This window comes from Onychomys torridus, chromosome 7 (genome assembly GCF_903995425.1).
Source record: "Onychomys torridus chromosome 7, mOncTor1.1, whole genome shotgun sequence".
NCBI classification, from domain to species: domain Eukaryota; kingdom Metazoa; phylum Chordata; class Mammalia; order Rodentia; family Cricetidae; genus Onychomys; species Onychomys torridus.
In genome coordinates, this window is record NC_050449.1 from 70,410,384 (window position 1) to 70,431,087 (window position 20,704).

At 37.2% G+C, this 20,704-nt stretch overlaps 1 protein-coding gene across 1 annotated transcript in view; it reads right to left on the reverse strand.

Moving 5' to 3' along the window:
• Window positions 1-20,704, reverse strand: part of Tinag (tubulointerstitial nephritis antigen) — a 102,416-nt gene that overhangs the window by 71,734 nt on the left and 9,978 nt on the right. Inside the window, exons 2-4 of the mRNA XM_036194040.1 lie at window positions 14,445-14,508; window positions 13,719-13,808; window positions 6,398-6,512 (exon numbers count right to left, since the gene is read on the reverse strand). Of these exons, the coding sequence (XP_036049933.1) occupies window positions 6,398-6,512; window positions 13,719-13,808; window positions 14,445-14,508 (269 nt within the window). The remainder of the gene's footprint in view (window positions 1-6,397; window positions 6,513-13,718; window positions 13,809-14,444; window positions 14,509-20,704) is intronic.

Genomic DNA, 20,704 nt, shown 5'->3' on the forward strand with positions numbered 1-20,704 from the left:
TAGGAAAGACACAGAGATCACCCAATGACAGAGAAATGGATGAGATCTACATGAACAACCTAGATGACAGTGGGAGTAATGAAGGGCAAGGTTTGAGGGAAAGAAAGCTTAGGGGAGCAGGAGATCCCAGCTGGATCAAGAACAGAAAGGGAGAACAAGGAATAACAGACCATGATAAATGATGACCACATGAGAACAGGACTAGGCAGAGTGCTGGAGAGGTCCCCAGAAATCCACAATGATATATCCTCTGTAGACTGCTGGCAGTGGTCGAGAGAAAGCCTGATCTGACCTAGTCTGGTGATCAGATGGCCAAACACCCTAACTGTTGTGCTGGAACTCTCATCCAATAACTGATGGAAGTGGATGAAGAGATCCTCAGCCAGGCCCCAGGTAGAGCTCCAGGACTCCAATTGTCGAGAAAAAGGAGGGACTGTAAGAGTGTGAATTGTTGAGACCAAGACTGGAAAAAGCACAGGGACAAATAGCCAAATGAATGGAAGCACATGAATTATGAACCAAAGACTGTGGAGCCCCCAGCTAGATCAGGCCCTCTGGATAAGTGAGACAACTGAATAGCTTCAACTGTTTGGGAGGCCCCCAGGCAGTGGGACCCGGACCTGTCCTTAGTGCATGAGCTGGCTGTTTGGAACCTTGGGCTTACACAGGGACACTTTGCTCAGCCTGGAAGGAGGGGCCTGGACCTGCCTATACTGAATCCACCAGGTTTAAATGAACCCCCAGGGGAGTCTTGGCCCTGGAGGAGATGGGAATGGAGGGGAGGGGATGAGGCGAAGGCTGGACAGGGGAACCCATGGCTGATGTGTAAAATTAAAACACAAATATAATAAAATTTTTTAAAAAGTTAGTATATGATTCATAAAATAATACTTTTGTTTAACTCTCACATACCATGTAAAATTTATGTCATCATTTTTATCTTAAGTTTGTCAACTAAGTTCATTTATGCTGAATAAAGATTCTCATTAGGGTAACAACATTTTTTTTCAACCTATGTCAACTTGACATCAAGTATAGTAGCATGGCTATGGGTTTCAGTTGACATACCAGCCTTCTTAACATTTTAATATCTCCAGAAGAGTTCTACTTTAGATATAACACCAATTGTTTTTCTGGGTTCATCAACAATGCCAGTAACAAAACTTCTCATTTCTTGAATGTACTAAGTTTTATTGCATGTGTTAGCATGTCTCTTCTGAATATATGTTACATGCATGTGTACTATATGCATGCCTAGTACCTGCAGAGTCAAAAGATAGCATCAAATTGATTGTAACTGTAGTTATAGGTGGTTGTTAGCCTCCATGTGGGTGCTGGCAACTAAAACTGTCTTTCTACAAGAGTAGAAAGTATCCTTAATCGCTGAGTAATATCTCCAGGCTCTGCTTTAAGACATTTCAACTGAACCAAATATACCAATAAGCTCTTAATTTTCAGAATTTTGAGCAAAAATAGTATTTTTAATCCAAAGTACTTTCAATGTTTATAAATAAATTTAACACAATGAGGCTTCTTAGAGCTATTTGGTAAATTCCCAAGTACTTGGACATTAAATCTGGAAATAACAATCTTATATATACTATGTTGGTTTGATTTGATTTGGTTTGGTCTAAGAGCATGGTAAGAATTGTCAGGTTTATCAAAAATCTCTAAAATCCATCAGCCAGGAAATGGAAAGCTGCACATTACATTATAGCTGGAAATAAAATGCTAAAAATTATGAAGGTCTAAATAATTAAGTCCTTTCAGAACTAACCCATTTCAGAGTGCTGCTGTTCTCTGAAGGTTAAAGAAATCAAGGTAAAAAATACAAAGAAGGAGGAAAGTATCTAAAATATAATTAATGTATTGCCTTAATGTCCTACTATAGTCTGTTTTATTGAGGACATATTGAGCAGTTTACAGAACTCATACAACTTTAACACCTAAGTAAACTGAATTCATCATTTTATGGAGGACACAAGTGGTAAGTCCAAACACACTGGCTCCAGCAACAACATTAGGCTATATATACCCTAGATATACAAATGCCTGCACATGTCTGTGAAAGCTTATAGTACTTGATGTCGAAACTGGGCTTTGTACATACTAGGTAGGCAAGCACTCTTCCACTAAGCTTATCACCAAACCCACATATACTTTTTAACATCTCTTCAGCAGTTATGTTTCTGCTGGCTCAGAAGAGCCTTTGTCAATGTAAGCTTTGCATGCAGCCATAATAATTGGTTGTCTCAAGTTTTTTTCTGAGGAATTGGCAATGTTCTATTTTTTTCCCAGAATATACTTCTGTTCCTTCCAGTATTCTTCTTTTAAAATTTTAGCTGAAGTCAGTATTTCTTAAATTACATTGTGTGGAACCCAAGATCTGACTACTAACCAAAAGCTTATCTAATTTTATGAATTTAGGAAATGCTGCATTAAAAAGTTGATGAAATAAAAACTGCCATGTTCTCCATATTCTTATGAGTAACATGAATCTTCAGAAGACAGATATGATGAGCTGTTTATTACAATGTCATCTGGAGGCAGCTGAGATACAGGTCTCCTAGCTGTCAGCTACCCTAGGGAGCCTAGGTTCAGAGTACAGGCCAGCTCCCTCAACCTTCTCCCTTTTGCTCCTTCTCCTTCTGCTCAATGCTCTGCTTTTTCCCAGAGAGAATATGTTTACTTGCTTTTTATCTTCCCTCACATAGGATTCCCATACAGGAGAGTCATCCCCCAAATCAAAAAATTGCCTTTCTAACACCACACTTTTGAAATATTTCTATTCTTCATTGTTACTAATTACAACCCATGAAAAATGCAGTTGAAGCTATTTCTGAATTAATTTTAATACATTTTTATTAAATCTTTGAGAAATTCATACCATGTATTTTGGATCATATTCAACCCCCACTCTCCCTGCTAACTCTTTCCAGATCCACTTTCCACTCCCAACCCCTTCACAACTTGTTATCTTTTTCTTTTTTAATAACCCACAAAGTCCAATTTATACTGCCCATGTTCATAGGTATAGGACCGTCTACTGTAGCATAGTCCACTAGCTAGTGGCAATATCTGTGAAGAAAACTAACTCTCCCTTCCCCAGAAGCCATCCACTGTCAATAGCTCCTCAGTTAGGGGTGGAAGTTCATGAGTTCTTCTCCCCTTCGTGCTAGAATTTTCACTGGTTTGATCCTGTACAGGTCTTAAGCAGAGAACCTAAGCTGTTGTTAGTTCATGAGTACAACAGAGTTTTTAATTTATTGTGTAAATACCCGTATAATGCCCATCAATATTTCTGTAACTGAAGTAGTCTATTGCAAACAATTGTAACTTAAGCCAAAGAATATAGCTGGAATACCAAATAGGGACAAGAAGAGCTTATCCAAGAATTAAGGATGATTCAACACTCATTTTTCCAATGCAGAGTAAAGGCTTTTACATTCCAACACTCATCTAGGCAATGTGGCCAAAGAATAAGAGAGATTTGGGGGTTAGGGTGCAATTCATTTTCTTAGCACACCAAGAATCATATCATGGTTTGGCAACTACCAAGAACAATAGCTTCACTAATGTACAGTCCTTCCTCTACAGGATTTTATACCAACAACCCTCTTACATACATAGGCCATCCTGTGCTGAAAATAATTTTTAAATGAAGAAAATATCAGTTATTCAGACATACAACTTCATAAATTGTCCATTTGTATTGTACTTTGAGTCATTTGATATCATTTATTGGGTATTAATTGTATAGTCACCAGGCTACATCTTTAGCCTATGTATGGCTACCAGCTTAATTCAGTTCGTGTTGACCTCATGTTCTTTCCATATATACTTGCTGTGGTTTCTATTCTCTCCCACTTGACTAAAATTGAAGACAATTCTAACACAGAAAGTTAGCCCTCAAGTTACTGTGCCCAAGAAATCAGAATCAGTTTCTGTGTCATATGTCATAATTAGGTTATGGAACCCTTGGAAGTCAGCTGAATTGTCCTTGCTTCTTTCTTGGAATTACTTAACAACTAGGAACTTTAAATTTTCCTAGAACACCAATCATTAAAATTGTTTTTCATTTATATATTGCTACAGAAACTTTTAGGCAAATACCCAGGAACCAATAATGGTTTAGAATGAAATGTTCTGTTGTCTGCTGTGGTGAGTGGCAACTTGAAAAACTCTATCATGTGTTTTTCTAGACTACAGTAAGTTATCAGAAGCTGAAAAGTTAAAGTTTGAAAAGTAAATGTTGGAAACAATCTTGAGGAAGAGTATATTAGTGTTTACACATATAAATATTGGGCTTACCCTGTCACTCAATGAAAAAAATGCAAGAATAAACATTACAATGGAGTTTTTCTTAAACAATGTTAAGGGCAAAAAGGAAATAAAAAAACAACAACAACAAAAACCTTTTGCCAGCTGAGCATAAAGTCAAGTCACTAAAAACCATGAAATGAGCCATGCTGCTAAAGGTTTTGCCATACTAGTTGTAAAAGACCCTAAATTATTTCTAAACTGAACAACTATGAAAAATAACTCTTGGTAGGAGATTAAACATTTTCTTCTTTATATTGAATGTGAATTGACTAAAGTTACCTGGACCTACTTATATTACAGACTATTGGGGTAGGTGCAACGGACAAAGTTTGCAATTAATGAATTCTGAGGCAGCACTTTGCTTGTTCAGTCTCAGGGTATCTTTGGCTCACTCAGTCTTAGTTTCCTTGACATTAAACCACTCAGTGATGATAGTACCCAGAACATCAAGCTGTTGTAGCAATTAAATGAGATGAAGCATAAAGGTATTTGCATGCTTGGCACATATTTGCTCAAACGTCAGCTGGTATCATTTTCTCTGATACTAGTTATGATCTAGCAATGCTGGCATCTACACTGGAACTTAACTGGGGTGATCATATGCATGGAAAACAAAGCTGGGGCTGGATGTTTAACAGACACTAGTTAATTTGCAATTCATGTGACAGCAGAATTCTGAGAGAATTTGGGCATCTGGAGCCTGATGCCTTTATTGTAGACTGACAAGCTGCCCTGCAGTGCCACTGTGAGCCAGTCTGCTCAGGATTGTAATAGCAGACCTCCAGGAAATAGCTCAGCTTGAAAGTGTGTATGCTCAGGAAACACTATACACTAAGTAGTAAGTGTCTGTGGTCCCTGTAAAGGTAGTAAGATGAAAGACTGACTACCGGTGTGAAAGCAGGAAACATGAAAATACTAAGAAGCATGATTTCACAAATAAGTGTGGCAGGTCTCCAGGCAAAACTCAAATATATTCTTTAAGGGAGCTTGAGGACCTTTGAGGACAAATCTCTTCTAATCATCATGGAGTACATGACTAAGATTGGTTTTTATGGTAATGAGATACATCTGCTCCTAGCAGCACCAATCTACTTCATAAAAGGATGATGGGCATTGAAGAAACTCCATAGGAGTCTGCTTTCATTGTGGCAAGATTAGCAATTTGTGCAAGAAACTGCTTTTGCCTTAACTGCTTGACTGTGTGCTGTGTAGACTGGACATGCAGAACCCACAGGAAAGTGACTGTTGAACCTTGCCAAAACATGGCAGGACAGTCCTTTGAGATTCCTGCTTCACAGAAGAGTCTGTCAGACATTCTGCAGGACACAGAGGAGAGGGACTAACAAACTTTGCCAGTACAAGGCAGGACAGTCCTTCAAATTTCCTGCTTCATTGAAAAGTCTGCCTGGTGCTCTAGGCCTGTAGGCTGAAGATAGAAGCCCCAACATGAAAAAGAACTTTGGGTGTTTGCCCAGGCACCCAAATGCCTCCATTTTTAGGTAATATTTTATCTTTCTGTGGTCTTGGATGAAGTTGAAGACTAGATAATTATACTTGTAGTTTTCCTTAATTAAGAAAGTAAATTAGGTATAAAACTTTGGAGTCACTGAGATGGGATGGATGGTGGAATGTTTTCTCTGAATTTGCTAAATACCAATTGATTGAATACTGTAAATGTAATTCTTGATAACTTTTTTATAATATGTAGTTGTCTTCCTTTCTTAATTTATACTTTCTAGAAACACTCTCATAGACTTAACCTCCTCAGTCAAATCAACCTGACAATCAAGATTAGCCATTGAAAGCATTGAATATCCAACCCTTTAGCAGAAATAAGTATTTCTGTGAAATCATTGACAATGAAACAGAACACGCAGTAATTGCTTAAAGGACACATCAACTTTATAGGTATATAGTGGTTATTATATTTAGGGATTTTCTTTTTAATTTATATGACAAAATGTTTCATTTTCATGATTCTGAAAAATCAAAACTGTATATTATATTTCAGATTTCTTCAAATATGCACCTGTAAAAACATGTGTACATTCATGAATTGGAAAGGAACACTTACTGTCATTTCATTCATGCTCAGAAGCATGGGGCTAGGTGGCAAGGTGCCAAGGCGAAATCTGAACCCTTCTTCTAAAGTCATTCCCCAGAACTGGCTATAGTTCTGTGCTGTCCATCTACCTTACAAATGAAGCAGAAAAACACATATAGGTTACACTGATATCACTCTTATAAATAAATGTTTATTTCTAGGTTTGAAAATTATATAGTAATGGGATCTCAAAATACAAGAATGATCAGTACAGGGTGGATAGTCTTCATATAGATGCAACACTGATTTTTTTTCTAAAATCAATTACATTAAACACCAGTTTTGGATTTGGCCTATTTCAGTTATGATTGATATAAGAAACATGAGGCCATCTAATTATATGTTGAAACCAGGAATATGAGAACCTTATATTCTATAAAAGGATTAAGTATAATAATGCTAATATATGCAGTGTCCTTTAAATGTCCGTAATTGCTCTTTAGAGGGGAATCTGACACCACAGACAAGAGCTGACACATTAAAGAGGACAATCTGTGCCTTCAGAATTTATAATCGAAGTTTCTCAGGGAAACAGAAGTACCTATGAAAAATTAAAACTTAGCTAGCTATACATTTTATTTTTTCAGTATTGGAGACTGAACCTAGGACTGCATACACACAGGCAAGTACTCCACCATTGAGTGCCTGCTTGGCAACCTTCATCATCCTACTTTAAAAAGATTATATCAGCAACTGTTAATTAGACATTAAGTTAAGTGAGTTAATTTGTATCCAGTGTTAACTACTAATAGTTACTGGTAAACATATTAAGTCTATTATTTTGAAATTACCTATTAAAATGCATGTTTTTCTACAGACTTATTTTTTACCTTGATTAGAAAAAAATGCCTTATTTTCAAACTGTAATAAGGAAATTTGAAGATAGAATTCTCCAGTAGGTGATAGTGGTTGAACACTGGACACTTGACAGGCATCTAAACATTGCTCATCCAAACCATCTGCATTGCAGACAAATTCTTTCAGTATATAAAACGGGTCTATACTATACTCTGTTGTGTTTATTATCAAAATTACTTATAATGTGACAAGCTCTTTTGAGTGATTAGAAATTCAACTCAATTCTCAGTAATATGTTTAAAGCAAAATCTGCAACACCTAAGAAATTTCAAGGTGGAAACCCCTGGACCTGTATTGTACATGCCATGTTATTCAAGAAACAAACAGAACCTGTTGAGCAAAGTGATTCTGGGAGCAGGGTGTACCCTGCATTAGTAGTTTCCAAATAGGTAAGATACATTGAGGGATCATTTAACGAGAACTGGACTTGATGAAAAGAAGAAGCATTTAAAAATATAAGATAGAGGGACTTGTCTGGAGTGGTGGCTCCAACTTTTAATACCATGACTCTGGAGGTTCTGTAAGCTCAAGGCCAGTCTGGTCTATACAGTGAGTTCTAGGCCAGCCATGGATGGATAGTAAGACAGTCAAAAGAGATGGTTCAGCTGTGGTTAGGAGCATTTGCTGCTCATGCAAAGGACTGGAATTCAGTTCTCAGTACCCACATGGTGGCTCATAACCCTCTATAATTCTAGATCCAAGGGATTCTGGGTCTTCTTCTAGCTTTTGCAGGTACTACAGACCATATTCAATATGTATATATACATGCAAGCAGGCAAACACTCATACACAAAAATAGATAAATCTATATAAATAGATACACCTAAAAACAAAACAAATAACAACAACAATAATAATAAGAGTAGAGATCGTCCTCTTACTGGCTAAGGGCATGCAATGACTCCACTTCCCCTAGAGTTCCTGCAAGGCATGTGGCATCTTTGAATTCAATTCTGGGGAAATGGTATCCTTGAGACCCAGTAAATGCAAGAAAGTCAAAATAAAAAGCCAATAATAGAAGAAATCTGAGAAATAGTTATGGACCAAAGAACTAAGACTAGGTGGGCTTTTGTCCACAAAGAAGCCAGAACAATGAGAACCACCCAGCAGTGGTGTAGAGCCACATCCTATCAGGGAGAATCATGAGGACCTAAGCACCTGGCCTTGTAAGAACCCGGAGAATTGGTTGGCTCTGCTAGAAACCCAAACCACAGGCTGAACCTAACCACTAAAAAGGGAATTGGACAGAAACCTTCAGCAAGTACTAGAAGAGTGTGAGAAAATCTAAAATGGAGAGAATTCTGGTGCTCATGATGTTACATCCCTGCACTGCTTGAAGGAACATATAATCAGACTGTGGGTTCATAGAACCAGACTGAAGGAATAGTTGACAGCTGTGCAAAAAGGTTTTGTGAGACTTCTAACAGTGGGAGTGGAGGTGTCTCTGGCTCTTCTGCCTGCTCCTGGGACCCTTTTCCTCCTCCTAGGTTGCCTTGTCCAGCTTTGATATGAGGGTATTTGCCTAGTCTTATTGTGTCTTGTTATGCCTGTTCTGTTGATATCCCTGGGAGGCCTGCTCTTTTATGAAGGTAAATGGAGTAGGAGTGGAACTGAGAGAGAAGGGAGGTAGAGGAATTTGGGGAAGTGAAACTTCTGTCAGGATGCATTATATGAGAAAAAATAAACAAGATTCAAGAATGAGAGAAAAACATAAACTTGGCCTGCCTAAATCCACCATCAAGGAACAGAGGCACATGAGCCCTCAGGCACAGCTCCAGAGAAAGGGTAAAGGGACCTAAAGCTAAAAAATCTGTACATCTCATCATCGCCTCACCCTCTTTATTATAGCAAGAGCAGAGATCCACTGGGATTCAGGGGAGAATGTGATGGAGGTTAGATCGCTGCTTCCAAAGCAGGCCACAAACAGTGTAGACAGAAACTAAAGTGTTGTAAGAGCTGAAAGAGGGTAGTGTCCTGGATAACTTTGCTGTTAAATTGAACCACTTGGGAAAAGGCAAAGCTGATTGGAGAATTGTCTCAATTGAATAAGTCTATGGGGCATTCTTGATTGTTAATTGATTCAGGAGAACCCATCCATCCATGAGCTGTGATATTCCTGGCCAGGTGGCAGTGTTCTTCCATGGTCTCTGCTTCAGTTCCTGCCTTCAGATTCCTGCCTTAAGTTCCTGTCTTGGCTTTCCTCCATGATGAGATTTGAGCTATAAGCCAAATAAACTCTTCCCTTCTTAGTCACTTTTGACCAGAGTTTTATCACACAGAAGCAGACACAGGCAGAGATTACTAACACTCCTATCCAGACCATACCACAGAGAGGCTGTGCAAACGGTGTTTATGATGAACCTTGGCTTGTATCTGGATGAATAGAGCTAAGCTGTCACCAAGACCTTGATCAAACCATCATAGTCTTTACTACAGTAAATTTCCCTCTAAAAATAGTTCCTAATGAATTCAGCATACAAGGAGAATGCACATAAAATAAACAAAAGCAAAAGGAAAGGGGAACTTTTAAAAACTGGAGGACATATCCTCTCCAGTGGAGGTGAAAAGCACACTAAGAAACAAAACATGTGAGACATCATTTCACCACGACATAGGCACAGTTGATAGATTTTCAGTGCTGCAAAACAAAGATAGCAAGCTAGTATAACTGCCAGAGGAAAATTTCAGATTCCTACTTTTTATAAGGTTCCATGACCAAAAGAAACTCAAATAAACAGATGAGAAATATATTTTAAGATGTGTACAAAAACAGTTATGAAATCAAGACAGACAACAAAGTTACCAAAGTGAGTGAAAGAATAAGTAACTAGGAGGAAAAAATCTAAAAAACCAGAAAAAATTCAGCCTAGATATTAAGATCCTGAAAAATAACCAAATAACACCCTTACTCAACCCAACTAGAGGGTAACAAATATAAAGCTCTATACTATGTTTGAGTTACTTCATTTGGCAGGGTTGGCCGATGAGGTCCTGTACAGTCACAGCTATCACAGTCTATTTCCATTATTCTTTATTACCCTCTAGAACTTAACACTAAGACTATTGCTGAAAATACCAGATGCACGACACACATTGCAAAAATCAATTTGATACAGACCTGAAATCTTTGTACCTATTGGCTAGCTTACATAGTGCTAGAAGGTGCTATGCATGCTGCTAGAAGAGGAAAATCATCAATAATACCCAGATACTCATCTTTTGAGCTATACTAATGACTGGCCTGGCAAGACATGCCCACTGATGTAATAGTGGCACAAACATCATGGGAGTAAACAATCATTTTCTGCTTAGCTATAAGTATCATTCCACAGGATAAAACCCATACCTGTCATCATTGTCAGACCAAGAATCTATGACTAAACAGATCATAGGTCCTAGGAGATAAAAAAAAAAGGCTATAAATGTTGCTAAAGGACTTGGTATTAATCTGACTCCTAATGACTTATATTTAGATCCATAGATTAATACTTCTCTTATTCTTCATGAGAGATGCTCCTAATTACAGTATATTTTGGTTAAGACAATAACCCACAACTGGTCAAAGAGCAGAAAATAAGAGACTACAGAATATTCAACACTAAAGGAAACATAACATATCACAAACCATTATCCCAAGTGGCAAGGGATAACTATAAGGAAATATAATCTTTGGACATAGGAAGGCAACTGCACACATGAACTCACAGGATTTCAACAGCGTGAATAAAACCCATAAAAGCCCAAGCCAGACCAAATCTCAGTAAGCAGAGAGGAGCTGGGCACATAGTCTGATTCCTTGCTGTGAGCTATTGGCAATTATTAGGTATTGGAAGAGGGAGAGACTTTTCCCTAAGAGGATAGTTCCTTGTAAGTCAACCACCACTCTATAGTAGAAGACCACATATCCAGGGATATTTGAGATTTGTAGATTTGATAAATTTTTTTGAGCTGAGGATCCAACCCAGGGCCTTGCGCTTGCTAGGCAAGTGCTCTACCACTGAGCTAAATCCCCAACCCAGAACTAATAAAATTTTAAAAAGGATAGCCCCAGATGAACCCATTCCAAATTACTGGCATGCATAAATTAAGAGAACTTGTTTTGTTGTGTTTTGTTCTTAGTTTAGTTTCTCAGGCAGATTCTCATTCTGTAGCCCAGAATGGCTATCTCATTCTCAGATTGACTTCAAACTCACAGTGATCCTCCTGCCTCAGTCTCTCAATGACTGGAATTGTGAGCTTGAGCTACCAAGCTTGATTAAGATTGAGCTTGAAAGTGTTGAGTCTGAAGTGTTTTCATCACAGCTTCAGATAAATATAATAGGTATGTATCTCCTTTAGTGTTCTAACTCACCGAGGATTATTTGTACAATTTTGATGTGGCTTTATGTTCTGGTCTTTTGTAATGGTATGGCTTGTTGGCTCTTCCAGTAGAAGATAAATTAGTTTAGGGCAAAAATATTTACTTTTATTTTCAGCACTGCAATAAAAGGGAGACTTGTTTTGCTAGTCATTACCATGAAAAATAATGCAGAGAAGTGGGACATAGTGTATCGAGTCTGTGATACCAGAGCTTGGAAGGGTGAACAAGAAAGATTGTCTTGACTTTTAGATCACCCTGGACTATGCAGCAAAATGCTGTCTCAATAAATAAATAAACACATGAATAAATAATGTGGATAAATATGCACTATAGTATATTAAGTACAATACATACAGACCTGAGCTTAAAATACAGTGAAGATTTGGAGTAGCAAAGCTTGTATATTTGTAAGTCACATGTTTTAAGGTTTTATACAAAAGTAGAAAGTCTATGGCTCATAAATAGCCCTCCATTATACCCTAACAAGCAAATAAGGGAAAGAAAACTCTTCTTCCAAAGAAGGCAGTTGTCCAACAATATCTATGTTCTTAAGAATGCTTGCTTTCCAGCTTGCTTAAGAGTGGTTCACATGCATGCTGAAACAGTTGGAAGCTGGGAAGTTCTCTTATGACTTCTTGGAAATGTGTGCTGCTTAGGCAGAGCATTTGAATCCTTTAAGAAACCTGACTAGGGTCATTTATCAAGATGGCACATACTCTTGTGTTTGTTAGGCCTTTTCAATGACTTAGACATAATTTAGGCACAGGAAACCATAATTGGTTTCCCTAGAAATACTCAGGTGTCATCAAGCTATCACCTAAAACCCTAGTTAAACAAACATATCATACAGAGGACTTTAGAGAATGACTTCAGAATACTAATGTCAAAAAATGTGACTTTCTGTGCTTTGTGTCTTCCAGGAAAATACTTTAGATACATTGAAATCCAGTGTTAGTATTGTCCTGAGAGCCATAAAATTTTATACCTTAAAGAAATAGTACTTATATTCAAAAAATGTATCTCAGGGGCCTTTGAGATAGGTCAGAAGGTAATGGATACTACCAAGTCTGATGTAGGGAGCTCAATGCCAGAGGTCCAATGGTGGAAGGGGAGAGCCCACTCCCAGAAGTTTTGCTTTGATAATAGACATGAGCTACAACATGAGCACCATACCACAACCATCCTGCTCCCACCCTCCTCCACACACACAAGTTTCTAAAATTGTAATTTCAAACGGTCTTTAAAAGTACACATCTCAAAATTATTTCACTTTTCTAGTTGCTTCAATATGGTCTTTTTATGTCTGGCATTTTGCAGAATGTCAGTAATGTTATCAGTGGCATGTAGACTGGTAAGTGGCAGTGGAGAAATTTTAAGGCATAGATTATCCAAGTTATTCCACTTTCATTCAGTTCTGTAAAGAAAACAAATATGAGTGTCTACATCAGATTCCCTTGTATGTAAGTGGAGAAGCAAACTAATTTAATAGTCTTCAGCTGAGCAAACAGCTATTCCTAGTGTTTCTTGGTCGTTTTTTAATTTTGAAGTTGCTAGCAACATAATACACCTCCACATTGTTGTCAATGTAACTAAAACTGGTTAAATGTCAGTCAGTTCCATGAAACTGTAGATTAGTGCTACACTACAGATGTTGGCAAGAGAGAACACCATCTGGTTGAGTTCATAGTCTACCTAGGATAGCTGAGCATGGGTTTAGCTTGGTAAAGGCAATAACAGGGAGAAAATGAGTCAGTCTTTTCAACTTTCTGATTTTACTTATCATGTATACAATGGGATGTTCTTTCAGTCTCTCAAAACCACACAATGACACTGATCTTTCCTAGCATTCTAAGGCTAACGTCTATGTTTTAATTTTTACTTACACATCACATTTTAACCATTTAATGTTCATCTTTTACATCTTAAGTGCACATGTTTCTAAAAAAAATCTTCCTTCATATTTTTCCCAATCTTTCTTTATGATTAATGACCATGGTTAGAAGTAAATGACACACAGTATGTGTTTGGAGTAAGTGAGAATGCCAAGAAGCCTATACTGAAAGATGAACTTACCCATAATCCCCTTTATTGATGTGGTCAATTAACTCTGGATGAACAAGGCACACATGCTGGGAACATTTCCATTGCTGTCCTGAGCATGTACTGTAAAGACAAAAACAATTACAAAACTCCTTTGACCTTTACAGAATATGTTCTCAGAATAGTAACAAGAGTGGTAGATTATTAAGTAAGTCATGGAACTAATTTCTTGACTAATGTCTGCCATGTGGCTGTTTGATTGTTGGAGAAAATAAATCATAAAATGCATAAAAATGTATTAGGTGCTAGTCAAGGTGCTCTTATCCCCTGAAGTAACTACATTTGACATGATCCCATATTCATTAAGGTTTAAAAACAAATTAAAATATAGATTTTATATACTTATATTTGAAAATTTTTCTATGGGCTAATCTAATTTAAGCTTCATGTTTTCATATGTACTTACTGTACTCAAAAATAACCATGGTTTGTTGTCAGTCTATCAAAACATTTATAATTTAGAATATGCTTAATGAGTACATGATATATGGAGAAGGCTTACTATAAAAACATCAAATTTAAAGCTTGCGTTAAATACATACATTTCCAAAATTATTTTCATGCTTCTGAAAATGAAGGTCTTATGGCATGTGATTTTTGACTAAATGTGTTTAAATGTATGCTTTAATCAGAAGATTTCCTCATTCGTGAAGAAATACATGAACACTAGAGCTCTGTTCTGTACCACTTATCACTTACCAGGAGTTGCAGTTTTCCTTAACTACTGATCCTTCTTCATAATGTTGGCTATCTCTGGAGCAACCTAATAACAGGACATGTAAACAAATGAACATTCTGAACTGAATAAACCATATTCTCAGCAAGTCATCTACGATTCTCATTAGTTGTTAGAATGTAAAAAATACTTAGTGCCAATCTGATAGCAGCCTCCATCTAGTTTATGTTAAAGTTTATACACCAAATTCTTCTGTGCTTGTTCTGTGAGGTTTTGTTTTTACAGTGGACATTACATTCCAAAACAGGACTGTAAGACTTGAAAACTAGATTATCAGGGATTTAATCACTAGCTTTGCTTTTAAAATGTTTAAGTTGGTAATGTGTAAACACTGAATCAATTTATAGCATCTCCTATATTTAAATTTTAATCAGATCTTATAAATGGGTATAATTACAACAGATGACCCACATTCAAAGTTGTAATGCTCCAATACAATGCTGAGTTCACCTGACAACTACTTTTTCCTCCAGGATTTTGGGCCATGAGAAAAAAAATCACGGAATCACTAAATTGCAGTCATTTGTTTTGAAGACCCAAATTCCTTGGAGAATAAATAAATTAAAGAAGGCACCAAAAGATGGAAAGATGTCTGATATTCATGGATTGTAGGGACTAATATTGTGAAAATGTTAATCTTACCAAAAACAATTTACAGATTCAATGCAATCCCCATTAAAATTCCAATATAACTCTTCACAGAATTTTAAAAGAACAAAAATATTTTTCAATTACATATGGAAACACAAAAATACCAGGATAGTTAAAACAATCCTGAATTTAAAAAAAAAAAAAAAGATTTAAAAAACCTATGGAAATCAGTGTGGTAGCTCCTCAGGGAGCTGGGAATAATCTACCTCAAAATCCAGCTATATCATTTGTAAGCATATACTTACTGAATGGACCGTACATCTATCTACAGAGATACATGCTCATCCATGTACATTGCTGCTCTATTCATAATAACCAGATATTGGCAACAGCTTAGATGCCCATCAACTGTTCAAAAGATGGTTAAAATGTGGTATATTTACACTACACAAAGGAATACTATTCAGCTATTAAGATAAACAGCTATGAAATTTGCATATGAAAGGATGAGTTAATTACTACACAGGTGAGGTAGTTTTAATAATGAGTTGGAACAGCTATTACTGGAATAAAGAATCAGATAGTACCATGACATAAAGAATTCTAAGGCTGAAGGTTTATATCAGTGGTGGAGTACTTACTTAACACACAGAAAAGAAAAGCTTCAGTTCTGTTTTGTATATTTTAGATTTATATTAAATATAGGCTAAACATCTAAATTGGGGGACTGATGGTAATACATAGAAATCCAGAAATAATAATATACATTATGTGTTTCTTAAAACCTAAGACTACATGTATGTTTCAGCAGTATGTTCAGTCAAGTAAAAGCTGTACAGGACTGAGCTGAAAGCATTCCAGATGAGAAACATTCAGAAGAAACTGGAAATGAATGGCCTGTAAGGAAACAGGGAATTCAATAGAGATTGAATCTGAAAGAAATGAATTTCTTATGAACCAAAAGGCTGGTACAGTGGTTAGTGTTATTGTTGTTGTTGGTGGTGTTGGTGGTGGTGGTGGTGATGTTGTTGTTGTTTTGACTTGATATACCAAGGGTCATCTGGGAAGAGGAACCCACAACTGGGAAAATATCTCCATCAGGGTGGCCTGTAGGCAATCCGTGGGACAATTTTAGATTAATGATTGATGTAGGAAGGTCCATAGTGGGCAGTGCCACCCATAGACAGGTGGTAGAGGAAAACAAACTGAGAAAGCAATGAGGAACAATCCAAAAAGAAGCACTGCTCCATGGCCTCTGTCTCAGTTCCTGTCTCCATGATCCTGCCTTGAATGCCTGCCATGACCTCAGGGAATGATGAATTTTAAAGTGTCAAATGAAATAAACCCTTTCCTCTCCAAGCTTCTTTTTTCATGCTGTTTATCAATGTCTAGCAAATAATGAGAAACAAACCCATACAGCTAGTCATGGACATTGCCAGGGATCAAGAGCAAGAAAGCAAAAATCTGGACATTACATCCAATACTAGAGAAACTGTCAACAGCCTCATCAGAAAAGGGCCAGCAGAGTAGCAAAGAGAGAAATCCTGTCAGAATAAGTTGATGAGCAACTTTAAAGAAAGAAAGCAAAATTTTTCTTTCAGATAGCGTAAAGAACAGAGTCAAGGAAAAGTCCTTTTTTTTTTCAAATTTAATTAAAAGATTTTTTTAAATTGCCTTTAGAAGACTGAGGTGTGTGTTTGTGTGTGTGTGTGTGTGTGTGTGTGTGTGTGTGTGTGAGAGAGAGAGAGAGGGGGGGGTTGTAATACAAAAGAAGACTCGAGAAGACATGGGAATACAGGACTCTGAGGTCATAAGAGCAAATCAGTGAGGACCAAGATGGAACTAAGATGGAGCTTTTCCTATGATGATGGAGCCATAAGACAATTCCATTTTTTTAGTAAAATGTATATAGAGTATCTCCAACTGAGTTCACCAAATTTTTATACATATCATACATATAACTGTTTTGTAAAAAAAAAAAAACAATACAATAAAATAAATAAAAATAAAATCTAATGAATACTGAAATTAAGGGAGTCTTACAACTTTGACAGCTTTTAGAATTAGGCAAATCAAATATTTGAAGAGGGAAATAGTTGGTCTCGTTGCTTCAAGAAAAAGATAATAATATAGTGCCTGTGATTTATTTTAAAATGCTTCATCACAGTGTGTTATAAATATCTGTGCTGCCTGAAGCTGCACTGTAGGAAAGGCAGTCACTTGCTGTAATCAGGAATCTGCACCCCAGGGGGGTGCACTAGCATGCATTCTAAGGGGCCAGACTTGAGGGTAGCTGCTTTGAATGCTTACATTATCCACATTTTCAGCACCATAATTAGCATAGTGAAAATAAAAATGGGATTTCATTGGCAAAATTAGTGGCTTGTTAATAAGCACAGTGGATCTACATAGTTTACACTGGTTAAGTTAATAGTATTCAGGTTAGGTGGTGAGCTAAAATATTTCAGTGTCACATTGCACCTCTCACCTCACAGTTCATATTTATCTATTATTCCTTAAGGATAAATTGTATACAATCATGGACCTAGTGACCCCAGACTGACCTTTATCCTGCGTACTGTGACATCACTTAAGATTTACCAACTTGATACCTACTCGAAGGGTGATAGAACCTCTGTTAACAGCACCATGTGTTCCTCCAATAATTCTTTTTCAAGAAATGAATTCCTAACAGTGCAAAGACTTGACATTTCACCCAGCTTAGAGAAGTTATATGAATGTGCGTGCGTGCGTGCGTGCGTGCGTGCGTGTGTGTGTGTGTGTGTGTGTAAGTGTGTTTGTGTGTGTGTGTGTGTGTGTGTGCGTGCGCGCGCGCATTCTTCATGCTGGTTTTTTGTTTTAAAATCTATCACTGGTTTTCTGTATTTGAAATTTGAAATTCTGAAGTTACTAGACGTTACCATCAGATATGATGCTGCACATAAGGAAGGAAGGGATGTAATTAATGTATGTCTACTTCCACTTTAGATAAAATTGACACACTAATTTTAATCCTTAAGATAATGTAAAATTTCCAGTTTTTATTTAAACAGTTCTTAGGACAGACATAGAAACCACCATGTAACTAGGTCATATGAAACTAATAAATCACTATGTAAACATGTAGGAAACATATAACATAGAGGAAATGTGTAAAATAGAGGAAAGTTGCTTTGTATATGAAAAATTAATGTAAATGATAAACTATTTCCTTTTGTAATTAATTTCACATATTTCTTCAATTTCACATAGTACTCTTTCCAACAAATTGTTTCCCAAGGGAAGACAAAGCAAGAGGAAAAATTACCTTTCTTGAGAGCAATTATAGTCTAATGTGAACTTTTTTGCTGCTAAGTGAAATGGTAATTGCTCCTATCCATAATGAATGGACTAAAAGCTATCGCTGGAACATAAATTCTACCTAAAATATATCTCTGAGCTGAAATCTTTGAAATACTCCCCCTCTCAAGCAAAAATGAATGTTGAAGAGGTAGCAATTATTTTTCAGAATGGACTATATGTTTTAAATAAGAGAGAGCTGAATATGCTTTAGTGTATCAACAGCCCTATAGCTGAGTCGGGTATTATTCCTGTAATCCTGATAAGTAGGAGGGAGGCTTTGAAGGGAGGCTTGCTGTGAGTTTAAGCCCTGTGTGGACCACACAGTGAGATACAGGCCAGCTTGGGTTACAAGGTGAAACCTTGACTCATTTGTCAGTGAGAAAGGATAGTGAATTATATCTTATTTTATATGACTAATATACAAAATGGTAGTAAATTGAGCTTAGGCACACCTGAATCCCCAGTGCTCAGGAAACTGAGGCAAGAGAATTAACTGAGTCCAAGCATTCAAGCCTAGCTTGGAAAAAAAGCAAATTCCAATCTCAAAGCAGGAGATAATTTTATTTCATTGAAATTGTGACATAAATAAAAATGCAAGCATCTAGCTAGGCATGCTTTTACATGACACTGAATTTTTTCAGAGATTGCAATGGCAGTTCCCAAGATTATTGCTTACTATTTGTGTCATACAAGAGAACCCCATGTTTAGGGAGGCACATTTCCACACAGCAAAACCAAACCAAACCAAAGTGTTGATGTTTAGCCTCTTCAGAAAGTGTGGCCATGTGACTATGTTCTGTCCAAATAGACAAGAGTGGCAGTGCTGTTTTGAACTCCAAAATCTCTTCTTAAGATGTGAAGACTACTCTCATTCTACTTTTATTTATTGGAACTTATATTTGACTGATATAGCAGGAGAGGTCAATCTGAATTGCAAACACAAGAGCCAAAGTCTAGTGAAGAAATGGAAGAGTAGAGAGCTAGGTGGAACTTAGGCTTAAGAATCCAGCTACAGCCAAACACATGCACAAACACACAAAAATAATAATAATAATAATAATAATAATAATAATAACAATAATAATAATAATAATGTAAGGAATGAGGGGGTAATGGGTAATGGACAGGGGAATGAAAGTTTAGGAGAACAGGAGGTTTGAGCTGGAATGGGAACAGAGTGGGAGAACAAGGAAAGAGATACCATGATAAATGAAGGCACCATGGGAATAGGGAGAAGCAGAGTGCTAGGGAGGTCCCCAGGAATCCATAAAGATGATTCCACCTTAGACTACTGGCAATGGTCAAAAGGGTGCCTGAGCTGACCTACTCTGGTGACTGGATGGCTGAACACCCTAATTGTCATCATAGAACCCTCCTCCAATAACTGATGGAAGCAGATGCAGAGATCCATGGCCAGGTCCCAAGCTAAGCTCCAGGAATCCAACTCATGAGAGAGAGGAGGGTTTCTATGAGCAAGAGATATCAAGACGATAATAGCAAAAAGTACAGAGACAACTAGCCAAAGTAGTGGAAACACATGAACTGTGGACCAGTAACTGAGGAGCCCATAGTACTGGACTAGGCCCTCTGGATAAGTGAGACAGTTGTTTAGCTTGAATTGTTTAGGGCCTCCCCAGGCAGTGGGATCCTGACCTGTCAGTAGTACATGAGCCAGCTTTTTGGAGCCTAATGCCTACGGTGGGACACTTTGTGCAGGCTTGGTGCAGGGAGGAGGGACTTGGACCTACCTCAACTTAATATACCAGGCTCTGCTGACTCCCTATGGGAGAAGATCTTGCCTTGGAGGAGGTGGAAATGTGGGGTGGGTTGGGGGGAAGGCTGGGTGGTGGGAGGAGGGAGGACAGGGGAATCTGTGGTTGGTTTGTAAAAATGAATAGAAAATCTCTTAATTTAAAAAAAGGAAAAAAAGGAAAAATTTTAAATAAATAAAAATATTTATATTATGTTTTTCACAAACCCTATGCTAAACTTTTCTGGCACATTATATTTAAGGAAGTATTAACCACTGCAGGACAACCTGCTTTCTAGAATATGTTGTAGGGTTATACTGTTGTCCAGACATGTCACCATATTATTACTCTTTCACAATGGTTCTAGGTGTTTTATATGCTAAAATCTTCTTACTCACATAGATCCTAAATTTCTTAAGATATGGGGCTTTATAATACTCTTTTATTAGCACATCAATGATTATTTCAAACTGAGGCTTTAAATACTATCAATATCTGTTACCAAACTGTCACCTTGAGAAAAGATGTAAGAGTTACCT